The following is a 27,682-nucleotide window of genomic DNA, read 5'->3' as shown; positions in this document are numbered from 1 at the left end:
ATGCAAATGTTGTGTTACATTAGACTGGGGTCACATTTACCAGGTGCCAAATAACAGAACATGTGAAAAACCAAAAAATGACCAAATCTACTCCTGATGACCTGGATGAGAGTCATGGGCAAAAAATGAGGCCATTCTGTTGATTAACAAAAAATGTAAGATTATTATTTTTTTAAATCATGTCAATCACATCAAATCTCATAACATTAGAAAACAAGAAACCATTTTCATCAATAGTATAATTATTACAACGTTATAATAATAATAATAATAATAATAATAATAATAATATTAACAACAACAACAAAAACAATTATCATCATCATCATCATATTTATTTTTAATTATTATTTATTTTGTTATTTTATTTTGTCGTCAATGTCAGGCACGCCCACAGTCGGCAAGTCCATGACGTAGGCACGGCGTATGTTGTCATAGGCGAAAAGATGGCGTCTGTGTCAGAAATGTACGATGTTGGCTGGGAAGGTAAGACAAAAGATAAAACACGTTCTCCTCAAGTGTCATTGAGACACATTTTGATATTTACGGCATTCGATGTTTCCTTGGTGTTCCTCTTGTGTAAGAGCGTGGGGGAGAGTCGTCGCCGTCCCAGACTGAAAATACGAGCTGACATTTCAGCGTGGAAAGCTAATGCTAGTTAGCATGGTCAGCTAACGGGTCCATCGACGCAGTGCATCCATACCAGCCACATATCCGTGATGTAACTTGGCTGTCGGTGTTGCTAAAGTTGTGTTTTGTGTAATGCAGTAAGCGACGTCTGTCTGTTTTCAGATGACCATAGTGCCTGTTTTGAGCATGTTAGCATGCCATGGCTAAACGACAGGCGGCTAACGTTAGTTAGCTATAGCTACATCGCAATTGATTTAATAATCTGCTCTTATGGCAGTGCTGCTTTGTGGAATTAGTGTCTTAAGAGCGCAAACATTGCCGTAGTGATTACAAGTGAAACTTATTTCTGTGATAATCAATGTGAACTAACTGCTGTGCTGACTTCGAGTGTGTATAGCTCAGTAATTTGCATTCCACCATTTAACTACGTCAGTCAACGTTTCTACTGCACATTACAGTGAAGCTGTTTTGCTTTTCGCTGTCTCATCCTAATTTTACAGTTCCAGAGTTAAAGTAACATGCTTGATAACATTATGTTGCCAACTGTTGAAACACAATTTGCCTGTATTGTTTAACATCTTTGTCCACAGAGATGAGAGACAAGCTGCGAAAATGGAGAGAAGAGAACTGCAGAAACAGTGAACAAATTGTGGATGTTGGTGAAGAGCTCATCAGTGAGCATGCATCAAAACTGGGAGATGACAGTAAGTGTGTCATGACTAAATACATCAGTATGTAGTTTACATCATTCCAGAGAGAACCCGTTAATAATCATACACGCCGAGGTGCATTGTTGTTTTCTGATAGAACATTAGAAATCAAATTAGACCGCTAGATGATAATTCCCATTTATGCACCAGTCTTTATTTCATTTTATAACATTAAAACGAGAGACTGTAATTGCATTGAAGGGGAAACAATTGTGGACAAACTAATTTTAGCTGCGAAAACATACTGCTGTTTTGGTAAGAACAAAAGGAATTGTCACAAGTGGCATTGCAAGTTGCAACATATGATACGATAACCACCTCAGAAAATATCACAGTTTTATGGTGTACAATATCATGCAATTATTGAAGAAGACTGATTATGTTTAATTACTGGGTTGTGGAGAAGGGCTAAGATTAAATAAATATCTACTTCTTCCTACTCCTTTTCAGGCATGTCAATGCATGTTAAAGAAATATACTTTGTTTCATTTTACTATGCTTATTTGTTGAACTAATTTAACTTTCTGTTTTGTTTTCACATGTCCGAAATACATTTGCATTCATTCATTGTTATTATTATTATTATTGTTATCAGGTTCACTGAATCTAAACATTAAAAACATTATGTTTCTATGTTTTGACAACAAGCTTTATTGTAATTTCACAAAATATGATGTATCAACATAACATATCTACTATATATAGTAGAATTTGGTACCTCGGATAAGCAAATGTGTTAATGTTGATACAACAGTATACCTTAAAGATTTATACTATTGCAACCCCACACAGGTTCCTTGCGGCAGTCATTATATTATAGTATGGTAGCTCATATATCAGCACCTCTTATCATAATATAGAAGCAAGAGTATAGCCTGCACATCTGTTGGAAGTTTGAAAAACATTTTTTGAACAAGGGTCTTCTTCTTTGTACAGTTGAAAACCACTGAATGTCTCTCTGTAACTGACTGTGGGTACATCTGTACGACTGTGAGATATGATTGATCCAAGTCAGCGATTTTCTGCTGGCTAGATTTTTTTTTCTCTCCTCTCTCTTGTGGTACATATTTTTCTTTTGGATACGTTTCTGAACAGGCTCTTAGGTTTCCTGTGATGTGGAAAACACAGATAGACAGAGTCATGGCAGAAAAGCCAAATCCAATAATACAAGATCACTTGTTTTAAACAGATATTTAGGAGATTTGAGGGTGAAAAGTTGAATACTTAACTTGGAAAGACTCAAAAAAGCATTGCTGGCTCTTGGTTTGCTGATCTAGATGATGAGTAGGCAATTTCACAAAGAAATAAACAAGTAGCTTATCAGTAAAAGCAGAAAATCATTTCAAAAGATGACTATATTGCAGACATAATGTAAGCTGGGACACAGTTAACGAGAGTAACTATAATGGCCTGAAAGATGCATTAGTAAGCATAGTTTGGAGTATAGTATGCTAGCATCCAAATTTCTCCTCTGGGGGATTAATATCATCTAATTTTATGCTGTTGATTTCTTAAGATTTCCCTATGTAAACAGCAGTGAGTTTTACCCTACCATTTACATATGGTAGGTCATGGTTTCCTTTATAACAGTACTGTCCTGCTGCATAACCCCATAAAACTTTCCCTTTTCCCCCTAGTCATTATGATTCATACAATCCTCAGAAGAGGCGGGTAAACACTTAACATGCCATGGTTTTATTGAAACCAGCTCTTAAATTGGCTGTGAAATGAGATGGCAATTATCAAAACAAGAGCTGGAATCATTAAAGTCAAGAAAAACTAGAGGCTTTTGTTTGTTTTGGCAAAACCTGACCCAAGTTTTTGGGTGGAGTTGGATTTTTGTTATTCTTTTCAATTAACGGGGGGTGTTCATTTGGCTGAACACATCCAGTTTGCTTGTCAAAGCTGTCTGTCTAACATGTTGTATTAATGCCATTAATTGGCCTCTGTAGCCAGCCTATTAGTCAGCATGTTATGATTATGTTACAGTTGAATGAAAAAATTAAAACTATAAGAATTTATAGCTGACAAACAAGCGAGGCGTGTTAAAGGAATGGTTGTGCCTGTTAATAACATTACTTTATCTATAAGTGTATCAATAGAACAGTGTTGACATTTTCAGACTTGTTTGACATTGGTTATATTTATCCTAACATATTCAACTATAAGGTCCCTCCATAAAGGAACCTCAACAAGAATCATGGAGTGCAGTGTACAAAGCGTAGATGTCTAAATGACAAATGTCTGTATGACCAGCTACAATCTACAACATAATGAACAAATTGGTATTACATTTTTTTTTTAATCACAGTAGCAAGACATTCCCTTTATGTAGCCCATTTATATAAAAAATTCAAGCTGTGGAGATGTGGAAAAAGGTTTTTTTAAGAGTCCTCTGGGGGATTTTGCATATTACAAATGTTATCGCCTTCCAAAAATAATTTGCTGTAATGTAAACATTCATTCATCTATTTGTGTTGAAAAGTGTCAGGATGTTTAGAACCATTCATGTAAACATCTTGGTAATGCTTCAGCATCACTCACTGATCAAATTAATTTTATGTTGTGTTCATGTTGAAATACATATTTGATGTTTTTGGTGAAAACGGACACATTATGCTGTTAACCCAACCACAATTAGCTGTCGAAACTTGTTCTGGCATGTGAACTACAGCAACTGTTAACACTGTCACACTACCAGGAGTGAGGGATGAGAAACAGCATGGCCTGTACAGAAATGTTAGTTCAGCTACTTTGGTTTCACACTGCATCAACTGTGTTTTTAACTATCCTTGTACTTTTCTTTCTCGCTAAAACATAGCATTTGCTCGGATTAAACTGTCCTTTCAAAGTTCACCTTTTCAATGTCACATTGAGTTATAAGTGTGAGGAAGACACCTAATGATGAGGAAAATGAATTGCGGTTGGGGGGGCGTAGGTTAATTTTCAGATAGTTTAACTGAGATTGAGAGGTGATTATTACAAATGTAACAATTCATTTTCTTTGATAATGTTACACTTACTTTCCTCCAATTTAACATGAACTGAAATTGAATTAGTAATTTGTTTCCAACTCACTGTGGGGAAATTAATAACATGACTGTAAAGCCTCACACAAGGGCGTGTACTTGAAATGTTCCCGCATTTATGATTACTACTATTATTGTAGTGCCGTCCAAGTTTTAAATTGGTGTTTGGTTTTTAACGAGGAACATTATCTATAATGTATTCCATATAGAGAATAGTAAATGTAGCGTTACATAATAAATGAAATGGGAAAGTTCTTTGAAGTCTCAAACTGTTGATTCACATCATGGAGGTTCATTTGTGTGAGTAAAAGACATGATGTGCAGCTGTTGGGGAGGCCTCTCTCAAGTTGGGATGTCAAGTGTGCAGTTCAATATATCATTTTTTCATGTTTCAGCAGACAGTGGAGTGGAAAGGGCGTTAACACAGTCTTCTTTGTCTGTCTCTTCTGCCCAGTATGGATTATTTATGAGCAGGTGATGATCGCAGCACTGGACTGCAGTCGGGATGACTTGGCTCTGGTACGTTTTCACCGCTCTTCCTCACACACCCAAAGGCTTCAAAAGCCATCGCTCACTCTCTAACAGCCATTCCTAGTTTACAGCACCCCCTCTGCCAAAGTGAAAATCTGATTTTTATTTGGCCAAATGGTATTACTCTGTCTGTACTTTGGAAAAACAATTTGCTGAGAGTTGGAATTAGAGGGTGTAGCAAATGAGCGGAGAAGCATGCTTCAAGTGTTAGCCGAACTTGGCCTTCATTTATGGAGTTCAACTGCTTTTTCCCTCAGGATTTATTTGCCATCCTAAAGCTTAATGTGATGTTTCTGAGTTCATGTTGAAATATTCATAGCTCTGAAGATGCTCGAATCTGCATGAAATAAAAACGACAAAAGATTGTGGTTTTTGAAATGGTTCACCTCCGTTCAGTATGGATGAAACAACTTGGCAAAAAGAATGACTCATTGAGTATAGAAAAAAGCAGAACTCAGTCATTTGAATTACTTGTCTGTTGGCTATCTTCTCAGCCCAGCTGCCAGACTTAAAACAAAAAAAAACAAAAAAAAACAGAAGAACCAGTCTTCAGCTGATGGATAGCGCAAACGATTCAGATCACACTGCAGACTTTTTTTGTCTAATGCTAATTGAGACTGTTCCCATTCCTCACCTCTTTCATGACTGTGTGATCAAACAAATTCAGGCTCTGTGGAGAGGAGGAAGTGGCAGAGAGCATCCTCACTCTACTTTTTACAGCAGCAACAGTGGTTGGCTAAATGGTTACCATACACTAGTAACAGCAAACTTTCACATTGAAGACTGTGAAAGTCACCTTTTAACAGTCAGTGTGCTAAGGGGACGGTTCAGGTTTTTTTTTAATTCAGGTTGTGTGAGATACTTTTCCATAGTTGGTCTTTTACAACCAATAGATGGCAGTCAGCATGCTCCCAGTTTGGAGAAGAAAAGCAATGTACTGCTGCAAATAGTGTTATACCTTGCCGTCAGACAGTCTCTTCCTTTGGCATTATATTCTCTCAACTGTAACCATGCGCTGGTCCAAAGTTAGAACTTAGCCAAAAGAGCCAGATGTCCACTTACTGAAGAGCACTGCTGCTATCCCACCATCATTCTTGCAAAATACCTACAAATAAATGAAATGACTTACCAAGAAAGCGGTAAAGACCCCTAACCCTAAATAAAAAAAAAGGCTATGCCCTTGTCTCCATAGCGAACAGCATTTAATTTTGGTGTTGCTGTCACAGTTACTTGTTTTTATTTTCTTGTGTTGTTGTCTTTTCCATTGAATGCTGAATGTCTGACCCAGAAAGCAAATATGCAACGATGCACGTGCAGGAACAGGAATTGGCTGTCTTGGCTTGGGAAAATATAGTGCCATAGTAAAATGCTGAAAATATTCTAAATATAGCATACACTGAACAGGGCTGCATTTAAATAAGGAGTAAAGAAACCAGAAAGTTATCACATTTGGGAAGCAGGAATCGGAGACTTTCCTGCTTCTCAAGCACAGACCTTTTTGTTGAAATATTGGACAAACAGAAAACTGATTATCAAAATAGTTGGCAATTGATTTGAATGTCTGAAAGCTAATCAAATAAGTGTTGCAGCTCTACCTTTAAACTGATACAGATTCTTTTAGGTGGTCTTTGAGGTGCCTACAGCAGTACATTAATTAGTTTATGTGCGAGTACTACTCTATGCTCCTCCAAACTGGGGGCGTGCCGACCACCATCAACTGTAGTTAATACTCTGACTGTGGATAAGTACCTTATAGGGATAGTTTGGGTATTTTGAAGTGGGGTTTATACGTTTGTTTAGATGAAAAGGGCCAAAACCGACATTTTAAAGACAGGTGGTTTGTATCTGTAGAGTTATGTGTCTGTGTGAGAGAGCTTGAGTGTAACAAAGTTTAGTTACAGCCAACTATAATTGGTCTCTCTCCTCTGCCCACATCCTTGCAGACCTGTCTACAGGAACTGGAGAAGCAGTTTTCAGATAGCCACAGAGTGAAGCGATTATCGGGCATGAGGCTGGAAGCTCTGGAAAGGTAAGCATCGTGCACCAAACACTCCAGAGGCAGAGGAGGCAAAAAACAGCACAGCTTCACTGTTGTGCATGGTACTTTGGGTGGCTTGGGGGCGAGAAACTGTTAGCAGATCCTAAGTGGTACAATGCTGTGTGTGTGTGTGTGTGTGTGTGTGTGTGTGTGTGTGTGTGTGTGTGTGTGTGTGTGTGTGTGTGTGTGTGTGTGTGTGTGTGTGTGTGTGTGTGTGTGTGTGTGTGTGTGTGTGTGTGTGTGTGTGTGTGTGTGTGTGTGTGTGTGTGTGTGATGTGTTTATGTTGGATCACTCAGCATTCCTTTGGAGAAGAGGGGAATGGAGGGAAGAAAGGTTCAGTGCTGGGTAGTCCTGTGGCCCTTTAGCCTGACTTAGGGATTCCCGGGAAGGAAGTGGTCGGATCCCACTGTTATTTTGGGGGTCCCTCAATCTTCTCTGGTTTCTATCCCTCAGTTGTGTCCTTATTTTGTTCCTCCTCATCTCTTGATATTTTTCTCTCTAAGCCCTCCCTATTTTCATGGTTTTATTCCTGTCCTGTTTTGGTACAGAGACCAAAACAAGTGACATCGTAAACCCCCCCCCCCCCAATCTGCAGAATGGAACAGGAAAGATAAACGGGGAGTATTTTAAGTCTGTACTGAGCAAAAGTAAGGGGAATTTAATCTGTTTACTACCTCGCGCACATTCCCCACCCGGATCACCATTGCTGGTTTATCGGTTATGTCAGAGTTTATGTGATAATTGAGAGTGATTGCTTCGGCACTGTCAGATTAAATAAACGGCACACTGGGATCTAATTGGCAGCAGACAGAGCTACACTTGAATGACACAGCTTCAAACAGTTAGGCCCTTCCCCTCCACACATGCACACACGCACACACTTGGTTCCTAAATAAATAAAGCAAATCAAAGTGGCTCGTGAGTGCTCGCCTGGTGCCATCTGAAATCTCCCAAAGTGTGGCTGAGTAATAAAGTGAATGTGAGGGAAGCAGCAGTGCTGGAAGTGGGGCTTCTCAGCACTAATGGGAACCAGAGTTGCTTCTGTCTGCTGCAGGCTGTAGGCGGGACAGTTTCTGATCACTGGTCCCCGCCTTTGGCTGCTAAAACGTCAGTGTTGCAGATTGTCCCAAACAGGAAAAAAGTTCTAAAATCATCCTTCAGCGCCTGATTTGACATGACAAGGGAAGTGTTCATGCCTCCTGTTCCCAGATTTCTTTACTGTATGATTTGATATTTACAGCTCGTAAATTTCCCTTTTTAAACAGTATCATGTGGGCTCAGTCCAACAATTTGAGGCACGCTGTGTTGAATATTGTTGCTTATCAGGCTCATGTGTGTATTGTGGTAATACTCTTATGTAGGAGCCAAGAGACAGACAACTGGACCAACATTTAGCTGTGGATCTAGGTGGATGTAAAAGCAGCAATTAGTTTTTGTTTAAAGGTGAATCAAACTGGATACAATCAAATGAAAATACAAGTGAGCTTTGTTTGTATTGATTTCATGACTCATTGTGAAGTGTTATAAGACTCTCACAATGTCGGCTTTTTGACCAGCAACCGAACCTGAAATGAGTGTTTATTTCTTCCGTTAGATCACTGCTGATTTCTGTACAGCCTCACTGTAATCACAGGAACCTGCCACGTTGTATACAGAAACGTGATTACCTTGAACTGTTGCTTGATTTCCTCACTACCTAATTTTACTCGACTTGGGACTGGGATTGGTTAAAAAACAAATGTGTGTTATTTTCTCCCTCTCTGAAGGTATGATGAAGCCAACAAGGACTACGATGCTATTCTCCAAGACGACCCCACCAATACGGTAAGACTGAGGCACAGGGAAAGAAAAGAGGGAAAATCCCTCTCGCTTAGCGTTCTACTTTGCTTTGCTTTGTGGTCTCAGCATTTTGGAGGGCTTTAAATCTGCTGAGGCGCTTCGGTGTGAGCAGTGTGAGTTTGCTAAGTTAAACTCTCTGTGGCCTCTCTGACCTCAACCACAGTGCTGATCAGCCTATCACCCACACAACTGAAAAGGGGCTGGGTGGGTGGGTGTGTGGGTAGGTGGGGGGTGATTCATGGCCTTAGTCAGTGGCAGACATGTTTGGTGGAAGTAAAGCGTAAATAAAGGTCTGGCCTTTGAAGATGGTGATTTAGTGGACCTCGTAGACCCCCACCCTGAGTGAGCAGGACACAGCTCCTGCCCCACCCTCTTATCTATATATAATATCTCCATTGTCCTCCACCAGTTTCAGGTGTGAAGTCTGCAGTGTGCTGTGCAGTCCATACAGACGAGCCCTAAATAACCCTTCTCCTTGCTATCTTCTCATCTCAATTTACTGTTCATCTCTGTGAGATAAGTCTCGCCAGTGTTCTGCCAATCCTACGCCTCCAGCTCGAAACATAATGTACCTGCCGATAATTGTTTCCATAAGGACATGCGGTAAAGCAAAAAAATAAATCTTTTAAAGGGTTTTCAAAAGAAACCATGACCTTATTTATTTTGGCTGTACCCCTCACCCCTCACCCCAGAGATGTTCAACAAGCCCTGGTGCCATGGTGACATATGGATCGCTTTAGATGTATTAAACATGTTCTCCCACTCCTGCAGACACAGCATAGACATTTGTGCTTTGGATTCCATGCGAAGATTCTTCACATGGATATAAACATTACTGAAGAACTAATAATTCAAATCATGCTCCAATGCGCCAGACCTTGGTTGCTCTCAGCGTGGTATAGAGGAATAACCTCATCTTCATCTAGCCACAGCTGCTGCCTTGTACTGTGTCTCACTCACACCTTCACTTCTCGAGATCATCTCTATTTATTTTACACTCTTGTTGCTGTTGTAAGTTTGCAAGTCAGATTGGCAAGTGGGCCTTTAAAATGGGACAGGACTGTTTTTATGGGCAGCTCCCTTCAGTTGGATTTCAATTTTTAAAGATTGGTCAGATCACGGGATGTACTTTTTGAAGGCAAGTGGTAGGCTGAATGTCACAACAAAAGTTTGCATGAGTTGTGATTTGTGCTCCATATATGAGCTGGGAGGCTTAAGCACAATTATTTTTAACCAACAATTGTTTTTATTCTCTTTTGATAGCTTCCATATTATTGGAGGCTATCAAAAGTGCTGATGCTGCCTTAAAACAAACCTCGGGCAACACTGAAAACCAAATAAAAAGCAAAAATATGTCTGTCATGGTAGGGCTGAACAGTTAATGGTAATATGGCCAAGTGCAATACGCCTTGGCCTACAAATCTTGTTCTCCAGATGTGAGAAAACATGTTTCTTCGGTACAGACTCCAGAAAATGTCACATCATCATGATTTAATAGTTTTTTCAGTGGAAATGAAAATTATGATGCAAAAAATAACCATTCCCAATAATCATGAATCATACGGCCATCATAGTGTCACATCATGCAGCCCTATGTCATAGCCAAATTTCCTTATTTATACTGAAGACTAGTTTCATGCCATGTTTGACATGGGAGATACAATGGGATGGTTGCAGTGAACATTCTGAAACAATTCTGTCATTTTTTGTCATATTCGTATTAAAATGGGAATTGCTTCTGCAAATCCATGTTTAAGTTTTTGCTGTAATCTGCAACAAATTGCTTCACATCTATCCCCTCTTTGAACAATGGGAGTTGTAACTTCAGTGAATCCCAGGGCACCTCCCCGACATGGCACAGCTCTTCTGGGGATTCCAGGGACGTCCTCGGAAAGGGAATGGCCAGTTTCCTGGTTTCTGCCACCCAAGTGAGCGTATGCTGTCAGTCAAACCTGGGGCTGGGAATGGAACAACACAGACGAATAGGTCCTCTGTGCCTGGGATGTTAACCTTAAACCTTTTTCCCACAATACTTGTCCTGAATGACTTGGGTGTAGTGGCAAAGGGTGGAGCAATGATATGATGGCGGGTCACCTGTCTTTGAATGAGGGCTATCTCCTCCCTACATGTTCTCCAACATGCTCTTGTGAATCAGACGGAGGGACGGGCCTGAGAAATGGCGGAAAATTGGCGACCACAAGGAAGACTTGCGAGGCATCCCAGCATGCGAAGCAGAGATTGGAAACTGAGCTGTTGTAATTACAGGCTGTGGAATAGATGTGGTACCCATTAACCAAAATTGTTGAATCAACAAAAATTGCTCAAGGTTTTTTTGCCATGGCGGCGTCCAAAAAATGTTTCAAACTCTTAGCCCTTCCATTGCTCGCTATGTTCCAATACCTACAGCAATGATCTGGCAAAATTCTTGTCTGCGTGCGTAAATGCATTTCTTTCCACCTTTTCATTTCTTCTGGTGAGTATTTTAGATTGTGCATTGCCCACAACAAGGATCTCCAAATATCTTATTTTTTTGTAAACATTGAGTTGCCTCAATTGTTGCAATGATATCGAATTCCAGCATTCTCATTTCCCCCTAATTGTTCGATATAAAAAGCTAGTATTTCTTAAATAAGCCACTGAGGTCACATAGACGACTCCTGAGGTTGACCCACAATCAAATGCAATTACAGATTTATTGTAGGACGAGATTGTATTTGTGTGGGTCAAGTTCTCTGAAATTTAAAGCCCCAATTTAGAATTTCTTGAAGTGTATTCACAAAATATATGAATAAAGTTAGATTTGCAGATAAAAAAATAACAATCTGTTTTTTAACTAATGATGATTTAAAACATACATCTGCATTGCTGCAAGATATGAACAAATATCTAGCAGCATTTTCCCTTTTTTTGCTCCATCCAATTTCAAGCATGTTCGGTGCTCTACGTGTGCCACCTTCGTTTTGACGTTTCTTGTAATAAAACTTGCGGTAGGTCGTAGCAAAGAGCCAGAGGTGATGTAAATAATCCAGTTCTCACTCCTGAGGTCTCCTCAGTGTGCTAATTAAAAAAGAATCACGACAACAGAGGGATCAGACCAACTGCCAGGTTTTTCTGGATCATTAGTTAGAGAAAGGAGGAGAGAGAGGAGTGGTTTGGAATTGCTCCTCGTTTAATAAAGTGCCGTGTGACTCTCCGGGCTACCAACTTCCATATGTTCCTTTGAGCCCTAAGTGGTTCTTTATCTGGAAAAGAAAAAAGAAAAAGGCTGTGAGAGAAGAGAGGTAGGTGTGGTGATGGCGGGAGTGCACAAGTCCTAAAATCCACATTCGGAATCGCAGATTCTGTATTTATTTTTTTCAACTTCCCTTTTTCAGTATTGGATGAGGAAAGTTCCCATATGCTTGTAATTTAGTGAGAATTCCTGAATCTCACATAACATCAAGTACTGGTTGAGTGCACTGGACATAAAGTGGTGTGATCTTTGTTTTATAGTCAGAGGACATTAGAGATTAATTAAAGGGTTGACATTTCACTGCTCATTTTCGCTTGATAACTTCAGAACATATTTCAATCGTTTTCTCTCAAGTTGGCTTTAGACTAAAAATATGTACTTCACAAGCAAAAAGTGTGTTTTTGCAATAAGATACGTCATGGTGTAGCTAGAAATCCTTAGAGTTTTCCTGTTGCTGGTGTCCTTTTTCCTCTGAGATGCTGAAATATTGCTTGTCAGTTGAGGCTGCAGTGTCTCTGCAGGTTTCAGTCACAGCCTGATGGATAAGTGGATTTCTTATGATGGCAGTGTCAGAAAAGACCCAAAATTTACAACCCCCTAGACATGACTCATACACAGCCCTCAATGGCTTTGGTTATGAGTGCAGGAGAGGAAGCCCCACTCAATCAAGTGCCACACCATAAATAAAATAGGCTGGACAGGGCAGTGCACTTCTAATGGAGCGGCAGCCTCCTGTTAAGGTTTTCACTTACTACCAAAAGGAGGAGGGTTAGTGGGAGTAAAACATTTGGAAAAACTCTGAGCAGCAGGAGTAATAGTATCTAATTCAGATTGATGAGAATCTAATCCACCTTAAGGTCACTTCAACATCAAAACGGAGCGGAAAGCAATTTTCAGCTGATGTAAGTTGGGCTGGTGCAGCAGTAGATGCGTGCCCTGCCGGCAGGAAGACAGGCATTGGGGTTTGGGGGAGTGTGCCATTTTCCCCACTTGGTTAGAGGATGACTCACCACTTTATCTCAGCTACTGAGCTCATTCCAGCTCCCAAAGATTGACTCATAATGTGTGTGTCCATCTCCTGTTGGACATGGCCACTAACTATCTACAATTATGCTTTGGGAGGCTTGTATTTGTTTAAATTGCCCAGTGATAATGGCAATAAACTAAAAAAAGTAACTCTAGTGCCTCTGGTGCTTCACAACAACTGTTGTGAAAATAAAAGCACAAAAGTGCTGATTCATCCTATAGAAATGGTTTAGTCTCACAGCAAAACTGGGAGCAGGATCGTGGTGAACTGAAAAGACGCTAATGTACACACTTCAACTCACATTCACTCATCCTCTATCCCCCCTTCAGACAAACACTCGAGGGGCCGAGTTCCTAATCCTGTTTCCCCTCTGCTCTACAGGCGGCGAGGAAGCGCAAGATCTCCATACTGAAGGCCCAGGGAAAGAGCGCTGAAGCCATCCGAGAGCTCAATGAGTATCTGGAGCAGTGAGTGTTACAAGAGGGGGAAGAGGGTCACACAACCCCACCCCCCCGGCTTTTATTTTAATTAAATAACGAGTTTGCTTTCAGTTGAACTGGCACAAGTTGTGCATAAAATCCCAGCAAACTCTTGGTCCTACCTTTAAATTTGATACCATTTCATGACTTGCTAATGTGGATTTTATTAGATTGGAGTGTCAGCATGGTTATTGTAATAGAGATGTTTTTACTTTACTGTGTTACAATCACATTCCCTGACTTTGAAATTACTGTTATCAATGTAGAACTTATAGTCATTTTGTATTTCCAGGTTTGTTGGGGACCAAGAAGCATGGCATGAGTTGTCAGAGCTCTACATCAACGAACATGAGTAATTACATCTTCCTAATTTATGCAACTGTGTTATCTTAGTCTTTGCTATTATTAAATGCACCATAACATGTTAAAGATCAACAACATGAGAATTCTGACTTTAGCCTAGTTATTCATCACCATAAACAAAGGTCATCTTGTATTTAAGCATCCATTCAGGAGTACTGCGAGATGAAATAGGAGGGCAAAAACCCCTCCATTATGTATTTTTTTATATATCTAATCAGTATACAGCTATCACTGTGTGGTTGCTGTGACCTAACAAATTCAAGCAAGACGTTTCCATCAATTGTCATGCATTAAGCATAATTTTACACAGAGGATAAAATAAGTGATCTCTATCATTGAGAAGATTATCTTATTGGTATTTGGGAGCATTTATTTCAAAATGGCAAACTTTAAAAATCAACCAAGACAAGAAAGAAATGCTGAATACCTCTGTGGAGTGAGCAATATATTCAGCCAATTGTCTTCCAAATGTTTCTTTTAAACTTTTAAATCTAAACAAGAAACAGAAGTACTTTCCAGATCAGTTAAAACAAGTCTACGATGCCACCAAATAAGGGAATAGGTCCAAACCACCTGCAGATCAGAGCGAAATGTACAGAAGAGAGCATTTGACATCTTCTGTGTCTGAGGTTATTTTATTGTGAATTGTTTATCATATTAAATTGTTTAAAAATCAATCATCTGTTCTCAGTAAGGCAGCCATATGTAAAGGGTGTACCTGTCAGTTTAACGGGGCTGCACATCAGAATGATGGCTTGATCTGTAGAGGGCCGTTGGATGGCCACAATGGAAGGCGGTGAGGTGCCTATCTCAGCCAGGAGCCTGAATGGAGCCCTGTCGATGTTTGTCACATAAGAGTTGTTTAATAGGATTTCGGTCTTAAGCCCCCTCTCCTACATATGAGAGCAGACAGACTCCCCGGCCTCCCACTGATATCTCAGTTGCCAAGGAGAACTGCCAGACAGACGAGAGCGTTAGAAAAAAATAATTTTGTTTGTGTCACCTGTTATCCCTTCTTAATTGTCTCAGGCTCAGAAGTTAGTGAAGCAGTTTCTGTAGTTAAACTCTGGTTTTATGTGTGTGTGTGTGTGTGCGCGCGTGCGTGCATGCGTGCTGGTCACTCTAAGGTTGCTTGGTTGCCCCAGTACGAGGGCAGTGGCAGCAGGAATGTGTAGCGTGGTGAGAAGGCTACTTATTGGATATTTCATGCTTTTGTCTGCAGGGCTTTATTGCTGTAGTAGCCAGAGGAAATCCAGGGGTGAGAGGATTATCTCCCAGCTTATCCCAACACTTCTAATATCACACCATTCTCTCCCACAGCCCCTTATCTACAGGCGTGTCAATTTCTTTTCTTTGTTTTCTTTATTTTGGGTTACAAACTCCCTGTTTCCCCTCCTCCTCCTCTTCCGGATAGCTTGGCATTATCACCACTCTTTTCCATAGGGATAGAGCAGGGGGGGCAGAGGGAGAGAGCACTTGCTGTGAAATTCCCAGGAGAAGGTGGTGGCACTTTTCTCTTCTCCCCGCCCCCCCCCACGTGCAGAGAAAACGGAGGGTGATGGAGAAGCAGGGAAGAGAAATAAACTCTCCTCCCCTCACTGCATAACACCCTGGGAGCTAAAAATAAACAAAGCAGTGTGTCTCTGCACCGCCATTGTCAAGGTCCCAGCAGGCATCAGTGTTAACACATTAAAAACGTAATTAATACCCTCTGAGTTGACACTGTTAAAACAATCCTTATGCAAGCGCTGTTTGGACAGGAGAATATGTTGTCTGTTTGCGAGTCAGAATCTACTTTTGGCTCTCACTCTGACCCAGCTTATGAGTCTGTTTGACAAAATTGGACTGGTCATCCAGAATTGCAGGATAAATAGTAATCATTTTTTCAAACATACTCCACACAGTCTGAATCCATTTTTGTCTTAAACGCAGTCAGAATGTGGTATTAAAATGAGGGGAAAGCCACTGCTGATGGTTTTACTAACCTCCAAAAGAAACAAATGCGATTCTTACAGTCTCGCTCATAATGGTGGCTACAACCTTACTCAAGCACTGTGGTGAAGAGTGAGCTTAGGAGAGCAGCTCGGTGATGGTGGGGTGAGATGGCTCAGAGGAAGAGTAGAAGAGGTAAGGGTCTGGCTCTGGTACAAGATTCTGGTTGATGGCTGATGGAGCAGGCCACGGCCACTGCATGAGCACATCTGAAAGTCTTTATGGAGAGGAAGTGGTAATTGTAAGCAGCCCCCAACCTTCCAAACCCCCTCTGATCTCCCCCTCTTCTCAACCCCTTCCCCCTGTTTATTTCTTTCTTGCTCTGTCCCCACCTTCCTTTCCCTCCTATGCTGTTAATCTTTCAGCTCTTAACCATGGTGGACTTTAAATAGACTGATAGGTTCTTCATGTTGTGGTAGACAACATTTGGTCCCTGCAAAACATTTCAAAAAAACCTCTGCATGATAGCATGTCCCTCATTTTTCACAAGTGAAATTGCTCCCCATGTATTACAGTGTCGAAGCCTGTTGACGCAAGCAGTGGTCTTCTGGTTGCTCTGTTCTTTTAACTTAAAGGTTCATTAAGAAACATGTAAAATCTTCTAATTGAAATGAAAAAATGGCATTGCTTGAAAGTGAAAACTTGGCTACAGAGAATGACATGAACTTCAGATGTGCTAATAAACATCCCATGTAGCCCCATTTTCTGTTTGTCGGTCTGCTTCTGCCTCGCTGTGTGTGTGTGTTGGCTTCTATTTTGTTAGGTGCACAGACGTTTTATGGCTTTGTGTTCAGTGATATACTGTATCTTAGCCCGTCTTAGCCTGGGTCTGTGAAGGGGAAACTGTGTATTAGAAGCGGAGTGGCAGCAGATTAGTGTGAGGTCAACAGCTCAGCAGTCTGCTGCTGAGAAGTGATCTCATCTGAGTATAGGCACAGTGTGCCAGCTCTTACTGTAGTGCTGACCTCAGGAAGGTAGTTAACTACACATTAAAGGCTGAAAAAACACACAGACGGACAAGATTGATCCTCGGTGTCCCCAAAGGAAGGAGAATCACCGCACTAGATAGTCTTTTACCTTAAAGTAACCTTTACTGTAAGCTTCTAAATAAACTTGATGTCATGAGGGGGACATTCACAGATCTGTACAGAAAAGTCAGTTGCATGAAAAACTGACCCGCACCCCATGCAGCTTTCAGTTCAGATTTATACCTGCAAATTTATTGGGCATAGATGTTGTGCTTCACAGTTGACCAAGCTAAAGGATGACACATCCACAGCTGTATCAATCGACTTACTGTTTTCCTTGTCATTTCCACAGCTATGGAAAAGCCGCGTTTTGTCTGGAGGAGCTGATGATGACAAATCCTCACAATCACTTGTACTGTGAGCAGTACGCTGAGGTAGGTACCCGCTTCTGATGTCCGTCATCAAGCATGGGGGCAAACTGTGGAATAAATGTTAGCTCTCTGTGAATGGTGCTTCTCTGTAACACAGAGAGACACCGACGTGCACTTCACGTCATTGGGAATATCGGCTCATGAAAGGAGATGTTTACACAAGGTTGTCATGTGTTGCTTATTCAGATGTCGTGCTGTCATTGCTCGAGCTGCCGTTCGGCACAGCTTATTGGCCGTGTTTTATACCTCCTCACACAGGTGAAGTACACACAGGGGGGGCTGGAAAACCTGGAGCTGTCCAGAAAGTATTTTGCCCAGGCGCTGAGGCTGAACAACCGAAACATGAGGGCATTGTTTGGTCTGTACATGGTAAGTACTGCTTTGCATGGAGAGAAAGTGGGAGGGAGGTAGAGGAAGAAAAAAACAAAAACAGTCTAACCTTTTTTGTAACCCTGTGGTTTGTCAAGGTTGAGGCTGGCCACTGTGTGTGTCGAGCAAGACTGGATTCTGTGTGTGTTTTTGGGGGGGGGAAGTGAAGAAGGGGCTCTCAGACAGGTCAGCTCACTGCTGACTCAGACGGTGAACTCCAGCATCGGAAAAGTCTGCCCCTCTGGAGCTCTTTATTTTCATAATAATACCCCTTTGGTGAGACTTTTTTTATGTTTATGACTTGAATAAATAAAGCAGTCACGTAGTAAAAAAGAGAAAGGCGCAGGAGAGAGCAGCACAACTGCTGCAAGCAGTTTGTCACTGGCAAATTATCCAACCAGGTGCCAGTTTGATTGTAGTTTTGGCCCAGCAACTCTTTCATCTATACATTTGTTTAAACAGGATGTTGTCGGCCTGTGCCAATGCATCATATGTAAGTGAGACTTGACATAAAAACACAAACGAGGCAGTACAGGGAGTGAAATATGGAGAGGGGAAGCAGGTCTAACACAGAGAGCCCCTGTGTTTTCCTCTGTGCTGCACTGGGAGTCTTCAGGTAGTCCAAACACCTCCGAGCAGCACATACCCTCTGAAGGCGCTCTGAGGTGGAGGTACGGGAGGAGCAGGGCAGGGTCAGACCAAGACATTCGCTTCTGTTAACTCTCATGTTCGTCTGGAGACAGAGCAGGCCCTGTATGGTTTCCTGACAAGTCATCCACTGACACTTGAGTCTTTAATGGATACTTCAGGTGGGAGTTTATTCCGTGTCAGTCACAGATCTGTCTGAGGAGTGTTTTGCAGATTGTCAGCTAGTCTCGGTAGCTCGAGGTCCTGACAGGTGCAAGAGGTTCAGTGAAAGGGCAGGAAACTTTCACCATCTAACACTGTCTGAGTCAATTCGACAAAAGACCTGGTTGCACTGACCACAGTCGGGTTGTGGGTTAGTTACTCACAACACTTGCGTGGGGATTCCCCTCCATAATGGTACACGCTGTTACCCGGGGATAGCCTGTCTGAGTTGACATAATCTAAATTAAGGCTTCTCTTGAGTTAAAAAAAGAGAAGAAGTAAAGAAAATGCTTACTAAAAATTACAGAAGCCAAACCATTTGATAGAAAAAACAGGGCCAGGTTGATTGGTGTGTAGTTAAAGTTTCAGCGCAATGGTAGAGAGGGCTTTGAAGTGCAGGCAGGGTAAGCCCTCTGGGGTTTGCTGTGTGGGGATGATGGCAGGAACATGGGAAAGACACGGGATTTGTGGTTCGGAGGGGAGCTGTCGGGGCAGGCAGAGACCGTGATTCACACAGCGCTCCTCTCACTGCGCGCCACTTTTTTTCTCGAAGGCATACAAGGTCCTTTCATCGCCGGGAATCGATGGTGTTGGAGAAATTAGGCCCCCGTTAAGTGACAATTTACGTATGAAGCATTAAAGCACTCACTTTTTCCTCCCCATAAATGATTTCTCCTGTGTCATCAGGCCAAGGTCTGTTTTTTCTCTTCACTCTGCCACAATGACTAGTGGAGTGGTAGATGGTAAGAGTGGTTGCACATTCATCTCAATTACGCTTTTATTGCTGTTTCACCAAGTTTTGATATAAGAACACCCCTTCCCCTGTTCTCTCCTTTGCTCCCTCTTCCCCATTTTTCCTCTAGTCTGCAAGTCACATCGCTGCCAGTCCAAAAGTTAGCGCCAAGGTGAAGAAGGACAATATGAAGTATGCTGCTTGGGCTGCCACTCAAATAAATAGAGCCTATAAGGTGAGTCACGTATAGGCTTTAATACTATGTTATTCTTGTCTCAGCTCCGTATCTTTGGTGTCTCTGTCCTCTGTTGAAAACATCTCCTTACTCTTTCCCACATCCCCTTTATCCCACAAGACAGTGAAAACCACCGATCATATTATCTCATGACTCTTCTGTTGTGTTTTAGCTTTCGTGGGGTATTTGCACACAATATCCAGACATCCAGAAATCCCCTTATTTGCATAGAATGCGAAAAGCATTCACCACCAACAAATGACCCCCGAAATCTCAGCATCCCTGAAGGCAGCCTTTGAATCGCAGTGTTGTAATAACAACCCCAGTGTCTTTCGCTGTGTCTGGGTACGTTTACTGTTAATGTGTTTATTTAAGGCCACAGTGTCTGCGCAGACTTTATCCCACACGCTGCCTTCACAGAGCTGCAGGCTGATTCTCTGAAGACAAAATCACTCTAGACTGAGAACAACTGAACTAGAAAACTCTGCTACAAAGGGAGGTTCACTGACCCTCAAGTGCCTTTGAACTGGATGTAGTTCTGGATGTAGGAGGTCCCCAGCAAATTCATGAGCCTAATGATAGATTTTAATGTAATTTCTTTAGTTGCAGTGGTTTTTCATTAGTTGTACATTTAATCTGACATAAAAAAAATTACCATATCTTTCCTAGGTGTCCCTGATATTAAATGTAATATCTGGGGAAGAAACTGAACTGAACCCATTTGTGGAAGAAAAAGAGGTATATGTTGTGACTCTTAGATATTATAATACAGAGCGTAAGAGTGGGCAATCAAGGGAGATGAAGGTTGGAAGTAGTTATACACAAAAATATCATCATGTCATTGGTATCAGCCTTTAAAGACTTTAAAGCATTTAAAAACCTGTGGGCCATCATGATAAAAGTAGGGATAATATGTCAATTCTATAACAGGAAAGGTTTGTGTTCTCTGCAATTAGGTGCTAAAAATATATGAATGTATCAGTATCGGCATGGGCATCATCCCAACTTATCGTCAAAAATCAAATGTTGTGCATTGCTTAATGAAAGGGTGTGTTTTTGCATACGTGCTCACATATCAAGCAAGGAATGGGAAAAGTGAAGAACTGTTCAGATGGTGTCACTAAAATGGTTTATGCTGTTGTTATGACAACCAAAGTATAAAAGCATATTTAAAAGAAGTCTCATTTGCCATGTGGGCCATATGTGTTGCTTATTTGGGCATCAACAGTTAAACGTGTAATAAGCGGTTTCTTGCTCAGCTTGTGTGGGTCCTGCTGAGAGAGAGGCTCCCTGCTGAGCCTCTAAAGACCTCGTCTCACCACACTCATAGACACATGTCACATGTTGAAGACTGTGTCGGAAAAAGTGTGCCTGTGAGTAATGTCACGGTGAATTGCAGCGCTCTCGTTGAGTTCTTGTAGAAGTGTCAGGGAAGAGTTCTGAGATTCTACTCAAGGTTTCACTTAAAGTGGACTGTCTAACTGCCCAAACTTTTTTCCCTTGGATGGCCAAAACTAAACCTTAGTGGTGAACCCTGGGCCAAGAGCAAAAAAGTTTTATTCCTGTGTTCATGACTGAAGAACAGGTGAAAAAATACCAGGATAATCTTCCCTAATATCTTAGAATAAATCTCACTTGCCTCTGAGGGCTTCTGTAGAACTAGGATCCCAAGTGTCACATGCTGTGCTCAGATTATTAAAAAACAATTACCAAAAATGAGGGATCTACATATTTACAGACCCAATCACCAAACAAGAAATTTAACCCATAAAATCTTTTGTTCTTCCTTTTTTATGCTATAAACATCTGGTGGGCCAATCAAACCTTATGGCTGGCTGAATTTGGCCCATGGGCCACACTTTGGGCAGCCCTGGAAGATACAAATCTCCTTGATAAACATAAAAATGTAGAGGTGGTTTGGTTCACGAAAATGGGTCAATCGGATGATTCAGTTGATGTCAAGTCCACACTAACTGCACTTTGATCAGTATGCTTGCTGACCTTACCTCTCTGTTTTAGAGAGTCTTTGATCCAGGCAAGAGACAAGATGAATATCTCAAACTGCTAACTTTTAATCATAAATCAGAGGCCAAGAAAGGGAGAGGGACAAAGTATGAAAAAGGAAAACGATATTTGGAGCTTAGCCTCCAAACATCTGAAGAAAATAAGTGAAGGCTCTGAGGCATCAGGCTTTGACAGGACAGCTGAAGCAGAGCAGAGTACGGAGAAAGGGTTTACAGCCAGATGTTTGATTAAGACAGCGACAGTCCTGTAATTTTTCTCAAAATTCCTGTTACAGCCTTTAAATTACCCCTCTTTTCCGTAGACACATTTCACTAACTACACTAACTGAATTTTATATTTTTCTTTCTAACTGGTCATAAATCCATTATTGGGAGTTGCCAGGCTCAATAAAAGTACATCAAACATTTTTTTTAAACAGACCAATTACTTCATAACTTTGGCACCTCAAATGAAACTTGTAACAGAAATTAGACAGTAGCATAACCAGAAATGTTGCACATGTTTTCCTTGCTTAAATGTTTTCCTTATTGCCAAGGAGGTGTTAGAGGGGGTTAACCCTCAGACAGGGAACACACATCTGTGTTTGGGTAGCAAATAACTGTCTATTTGATTCATTACAGCCAATGTCACCAAACACTGCTGTGCATATGACAACATACACCCTGTTTTTAAAGCTACAAGGGCACTTAATTAGCACTTCACAGTGATTTTAGAGAAAAACGTCAAGATTTTGATTCGAAAAATTAACCTTTTTTCTGACTACAAGTTTTATTACATATTTATTAATCCTTCACACCTCTAAATGGATCAACGACACTGGAGTTTAAATCAGTGCCAGGGAAGCTGAGATGAGCATCACTGTCTTACTGTAGTGGCCCAGAGGAAAATAGTTTCAGTTGAGTTGTTATGATGACACTCTGAAATACTTCAGCTACTCTCACACGCCCGGTGGACACAGTGTAAATGTTTAGGTGTTGACTGTATATGGTTTTGACCCTTGGTGACGATAATGAAACACTTCAGTCAGTCAGTAAGTCACACCTTTGTCCTCCAGGGAACATGTGAGCCTCACGCCACCCCATTCTTGGTCTTGTATTTGTTGAAGTTGCCTGGTGATAGTGAGGTTGTACTTGGCTGCGACTGTCTGTGCAGTAGGTGAATACAAGCCCTGCACCCTGCACATATGTGCGTGACAATGTTTTTGCGGTTGCTGTGTGAGACAAGTGAAATGACAAAGTGCAAGGTTGGCCTCCTTGATTTTTTCACTCCCCACCTCCAGTTAAATGACTTCTGAGTTTTTTAAAAGGGAGCGGCGGTGTGGGCCTCCGTCAGGCAGCTGCAGGCTGCTTTGGGCTTGTGCTTGCTGATTGATGGCCCCTTTAAAGCGTTGCTCGTGTCAGTCGTCCACTTTTATTAGGGCCTGGTACCTGGTGATTGTCATACCTCAGTGAGAGAAAAAGGTGGGCAGGTGAGTGCAAGTGGGAGCAGACGTCAGCGAGAGGTCAAGACTGACGGGGGCCCATTTAAGAAAAAAAAAAAGGTTATTACCTTGGTGGGGTCGTTTGACATGTAAAAGATGTGAAGATGTGTGAGTGTGTTGTAGGTGCAGGGGTTTTCAAAGCAGCACTGTGTGGCCTGCCCTCCTGCCCGAACTCTCAGAACAGATTCTCTGATGAGCTGCTCTGTCACGGACCACAGGCTCCCACTGCGTCATGACTCTATTATCAGATGCTCTAAATAGATGTGGAGCTGTCTGGTCTGCTCCTACTGTTGTAGAACAGGGCAGGAGTTAATGTGGTGGTCTCACCTCAGGCTGAGGAGATAATTGACTACCGGGCCCGGGGTAATGGCGCATTAGGCAGCAAGGCAATGAAATGCACTGATCATTATAGCTACCCCCACCACACAAACACACACAGGCGCACACACACACACACACCCTAAATCTAGAAGAATGAGTCACACTTGGAAATTACGTAGCCAATTGCACACCTTAGCCAACTGCCCTCTCTAAGTTTGGCAAAAGAGGAAGGAAAAAACTTTTGCCATGGAAATAGTGTATAGGCTAGGTTTAGGCTGCCGTTAGTTCCTGTTTGTAGAAGCCTGAGCAGGGCCAAAGGTTGAATGAATAAATGCGTCACGGCGTTAAAAGCATGGCTTCGTGTTGAACATAGAGTTGAGTGTTGTCTGTTGTCCTGTCTTATTCCACAAACAGATGTTGAGGGCGGACTGTGTGTGTTTTTTGGGAGAAAGCCAGGATGGTCTTGTTGAGGGAACAGGAGTTACATTTCTCCAGTCAACAATGTGTGTTTCAGGTATTGAAATGATTATGTTTACAATGGATGTGTGTGCTTCTGTCTGATCAAGTACACGGACACTCTCAAGAGGCACATCGTTCACCTTGGAGGACATGCAGAGGCAGCAATGAAACAGTATCCCCTGCCTGTGTTTGACTCAGGGTAATGGTGTTTTCACAATGATTTAATTGAAAGATGCCTGCACTGCTGTTGCCTTCTGCATGTCCTTTGCTGTTCAGCTGGGTTGTGGTTGCTGCTGAAAATGCAATGCTTCTACACAGCAGCAGAGTTATATGATTTATGTACTCCAAATTGTCCTGGTACTTCGTCCTCCGTACACAGAGTTTGAAATTGCACATTTCAGACACGCTTTTTCCCATGTGAATTCTGGACAATGTTTAGAGACTTGGTTCAGGACATTACCTGGACTTGTCCTCTCACACATGTAGCACACAAGGAGATCTTTGTCAGACGGGTTCTCATCTACTCGAGATACGTCATTTGGTTTGGGTGAGGGATGGTGTTTAGGTAGAACAAGCAGGAGGCAGGACACTGGAGGTGCTACTGCTAACGTGAGTTGTCCAAAAACCTTCTTTTTAGTAAACTCTGTGTACACAAACAATGTTCTCAATGCTCGAGTTCATGTGTAGAGACCCTGGTGATACTACAAGCAAAGTTTCATGCTGTGTCGAGCCTTCTTAGTGTTTTAAAAATAGCGATTTTGATGCTAGTGTAAAAGTGCCCCTGCACCGGATTGAAAATTAGCTTGCCTGAAAACGAAGTGCCTCTTTAGTCGTAATTATGCATTTACGTGAAGGTTTGACTCATATTCAATCACAAATGAAGCCTCGGTTGCTTTTTGGCGAGAGTTTCACTTAAAAAAGTTCAAGGTTGTAATGCATGTGTGAAAGGGACAATAGCCCATTTATATATTTGCTATTTTCCTAAATGTTGGTTTATGAAAGAAAATGTTTAAAATGTGTCATGTATGTCCACCTCAGAATGAAATGTTGTTGCTCTGATGACCCCCTGTCTCTCATCCAGCCCCATCATCAAGTTAGTATTTGCTTACAAGCTAAAGTTTTGGATGCATTAAAATTCTGTCTCCACTGAAGACCTTCCCAGTAGCCTCAGCTGCACTTTTGTATTTGGTACAAATTGGCAAATGCTAGCATGCTAACACAGTAAACTAGGGAGCTGAACATGGTAAGCATTATGTCTGCTTAACATGAGCATGTTAGCCCAGTCGTCGTGAGTACGTTGGCATGCTGACGTTAGCTTTTAGCTCAAAGCACTGCTGTGCCGAAGTACAGCCTCACAGAGCTGTAAGCATGGCTGGCTGGAGGTTACAAGTCTCTTACATTAACAATAAATGATCGTGTACAATTACAATACGATAATGTTTATTTGATTTAGTGCATTTTAACACAATCTGTATCTGTATGAACACGTATTTTAGACTTTAACCCACATCAGTTTGAAACATTAACAGATTTCTGTGATAAATCTGGGTGAAGTGAGGCTAATTGGACTAACCCTTTATTATATCCCTGGTCCCCTGCCTAAGGTTAAGGAAGTTGCCTTCTTCTGTGGTATTTTTGAGGGGATGCCTTGTCTTCTGCAAAGCTTAATTGGGTAGAAAAAGTGTGTGCCTTTATTTGCACGCATGAGTAATCCTGACTGTGCTTGTGAATTATAATTTGCGGCATTTCCTGTGAAACCCTTTGGACGCAGTGCCGAAATTAGAGCGGAGTGTTATTTACTCCTGTTCTAGAGGCCATGGAAATGGACTAATCATGCGAGCATCCTGTCTCGGAGCTCTCACACACAGAACTAAAATGGCACTTATGCAAGATTCGAGGAAAAACCCTCATATTAGAGGTATTATTCTACATTGCATGACCTCTTTACCAATTCAATCTAACGACCGCTGTTGTCACTCTGATTATTTTTGCTTCTAGCAGTGCAGACTGTGATGTTTTTGCTGTGTTCAAGTGTGTTTGGCCCTTGATTGCTTCTGTTGGCAGAAGGACCTAATGTTCTGATGTTCTCTTTTCCTCTTCCCTCCTCTCCTCTCTCTTTCGGTCCCACTCGGTGTCTCTTCCTTTCACCTTCCCTCTCTGACATGTAGCTGGCTGGTCGCGGGACCAAGGAGAACAAATGCTCCATGAAGGCGGTGGAGGAGATGCTGGAGTCCATGCAGATCACCATGTCCTAGATGCCCTCTTCCCTTCTGCACACACAGCCACTTGGAGCACCATGGCAGCTCAATTAGCCATGCTAATGTGACCAGAACCAGATTTTTAACTGATTTCTTTTCTTCATCCCTTCAACTTTGGTTCTGTAATTGAGTTAACTTGACATGGACAATGGAAGACATTTGTTTCCTTCAAGTGCAAAGATGTTTTCAACCATCTACAAACAGCACATTTCAAGTAATACAACTAATTAAATGTTTTTTTCTACATAGTGATAACCTAGCTGTGACTGGATTATACTGTCCCTCCCATCCCATGCTGTCTTTTATGTTCACCTTGAGCTGATTGCTAATCATCCACATCGAACGCTATAACTCTGTGACAAGGAAAGATAACAAGCTGTACAGTAAATGCTATTTATAAAGACAATGTGGAGAAGACCACCTGTCTGCACTGAGGTCCTTAATCTTTATCTAATAAAACATTTTTGTTCTTTTGTCTAATCTGTCAAAATATCTTAATAAAAGCGGGACTGATGCCGAGTTCAAAATGAATTGGCTTCCTTGGTGTTTGTAGCAGCGTTGGAGAAATGTTAAATCAGTTGATTTTTTATTTTATTTCCATGTATCATAAGAGTCATTTTGTCCCCAGCAGTGACACATTTGAGCTTGCAAAAATGATCCTGGAGAAGGATGAGAGACATTTGTCATTGTGACGGCAGCAGTGGCGACAACAAGGACATCTTCTTTCCCAATGATTCCAGCTGGGAAATCCTGCCGTCCAATTACCCTGGCGAGCAGCTGAACCAACCTCAGCACACTGAAGAACACCTCTGCCATTTCAGTTTAGTGAGCCTCAGAGATCGCTGCCAGTAATTAACACGCCACAAGTCTGAAAGGGAAAAAAAAAATAAAAAATCATATTCATGAATCTGGGAACTTTCATGACAGGCGGGGAAGAAAGACATCTTAGTGCTGTGAGAGGCTGGTTTCCTCTACTATTACAGCGCTGTGCTCAGTTCACTGAGTTCTGTAATTGTTGAATCTGCATTGATCCACATGATCATCTTAAGTTGTCGCTCACCCGTGCAGGGTCAGCTGTTACTTCCATTTCTTTTGTTTATTAAGTCATGGCAATTGTCTCATAATTTCACTCTTCGGCTGATGGAAAACTTGAGCGTTGAGTTTATGGTCTTTTTTGGACGCCTTTTAAATTGAGAGAGGTCACCAGCTCAAAGCCCCGAGTGTGGAAAGCCGTTTTGCTCAAGTTTTTTTAATACTCTCTGGCCCTGGTCAGTGGATGAATGTGTCTGCATTTGATTTGCCTCACCAATCTGGCGGAACCAATGAAAGCCAGGGGACGTTTGAGCATAAACTGAATTGAGTTATTTTTACAGGAAAAGGGCTGAGGGTAAGTGAAGCTCTTTTTGAAGACTTACAGGGTGAACGCTGTTTGATTTGAAGCAGTGTGTTTCTTTCTGTTTTAGCTTCCATGTTCATGTCGCTCTACTCGCAAAGGTTTATGAACTTGTAAATGGGGAATAAAGGTTGTCAATCAGTTAAAGATGGTCATCAATATGAGATATTGGTATCCAGTGCCAACTATACAGAGGCAATAGTGCCATCTGTAGTCTGGATGAAGAACACATGAGTGACAGCATGCACCTGGAAGTAGGCTGTCACCATCACGCACCAAACATCATCTGA

The 27,682-nt window shown here is 41.6% G+C and overlaps 1 protein-coding gene across 2 annotated transcripts; it reads left to right on the top strand.

Moving 5' to 3' along the window:
* Positions 1–392: 392 nt before the first annotated feature.
* On the top strand, positions 393–26,530 carry emc2 (ER membrane protein complex subunit 2). Of its 2 annotated transcripts, none has more exons than XM_030394028.1 (11): positions 393–486; positions 1,221–1,334; positions 4,824–4,888; positions 6,844–6,929; positions 8,706–8,763; positions 13,419–13,504; positions 13,809–13,868; positions 17,192–17,273; positions 17,529–17,639; positions 19,352–19,456; positions 25,910–26,530. In XM_030394028.1, the coding sequence occupies exons 1-11, from the start codon at positions 447–449 to the stop codon at positions 25,994–25,996; spliced, it is 894 nt and encodes a 297-aa protein (XP_030249888.1). In that variant the 5' UTR covers positions 393–446; the 3' UTR covers positions 25,997–26,530. The 2 variants fall into 2 exon arrangements, with proteins under 2 accessions (XP_030249888.1, XP_030249887.1); XM_030394027.1 differs by lacking the exon at positions 25,910–26,530 and adding an exon at positions 23,849–23,959.
* The last annotated feature ends 1,152 nt before the right edge of the window (positions 26,531–27,682 follow it).

Source organism: Sparus aurata, chromosome 17, assembly GCF_900880675.1.
Source record: "Sparus aurata chromosome 17, fSpaAur1.1, whole genome shotgun sequence".
In the NCBI taxonomy this organism is placed as follows: domain Eukaryota; kingdom Metazoa; phylum Chordata; class Actinopteri; order Spariformes; family Sparidae; genus Sparus; species Sparus aurata.
Note: the sequence above shows the minus strand (reverse complement) of the source record. Positions and strands in the feature narration are given on the sequence as shown.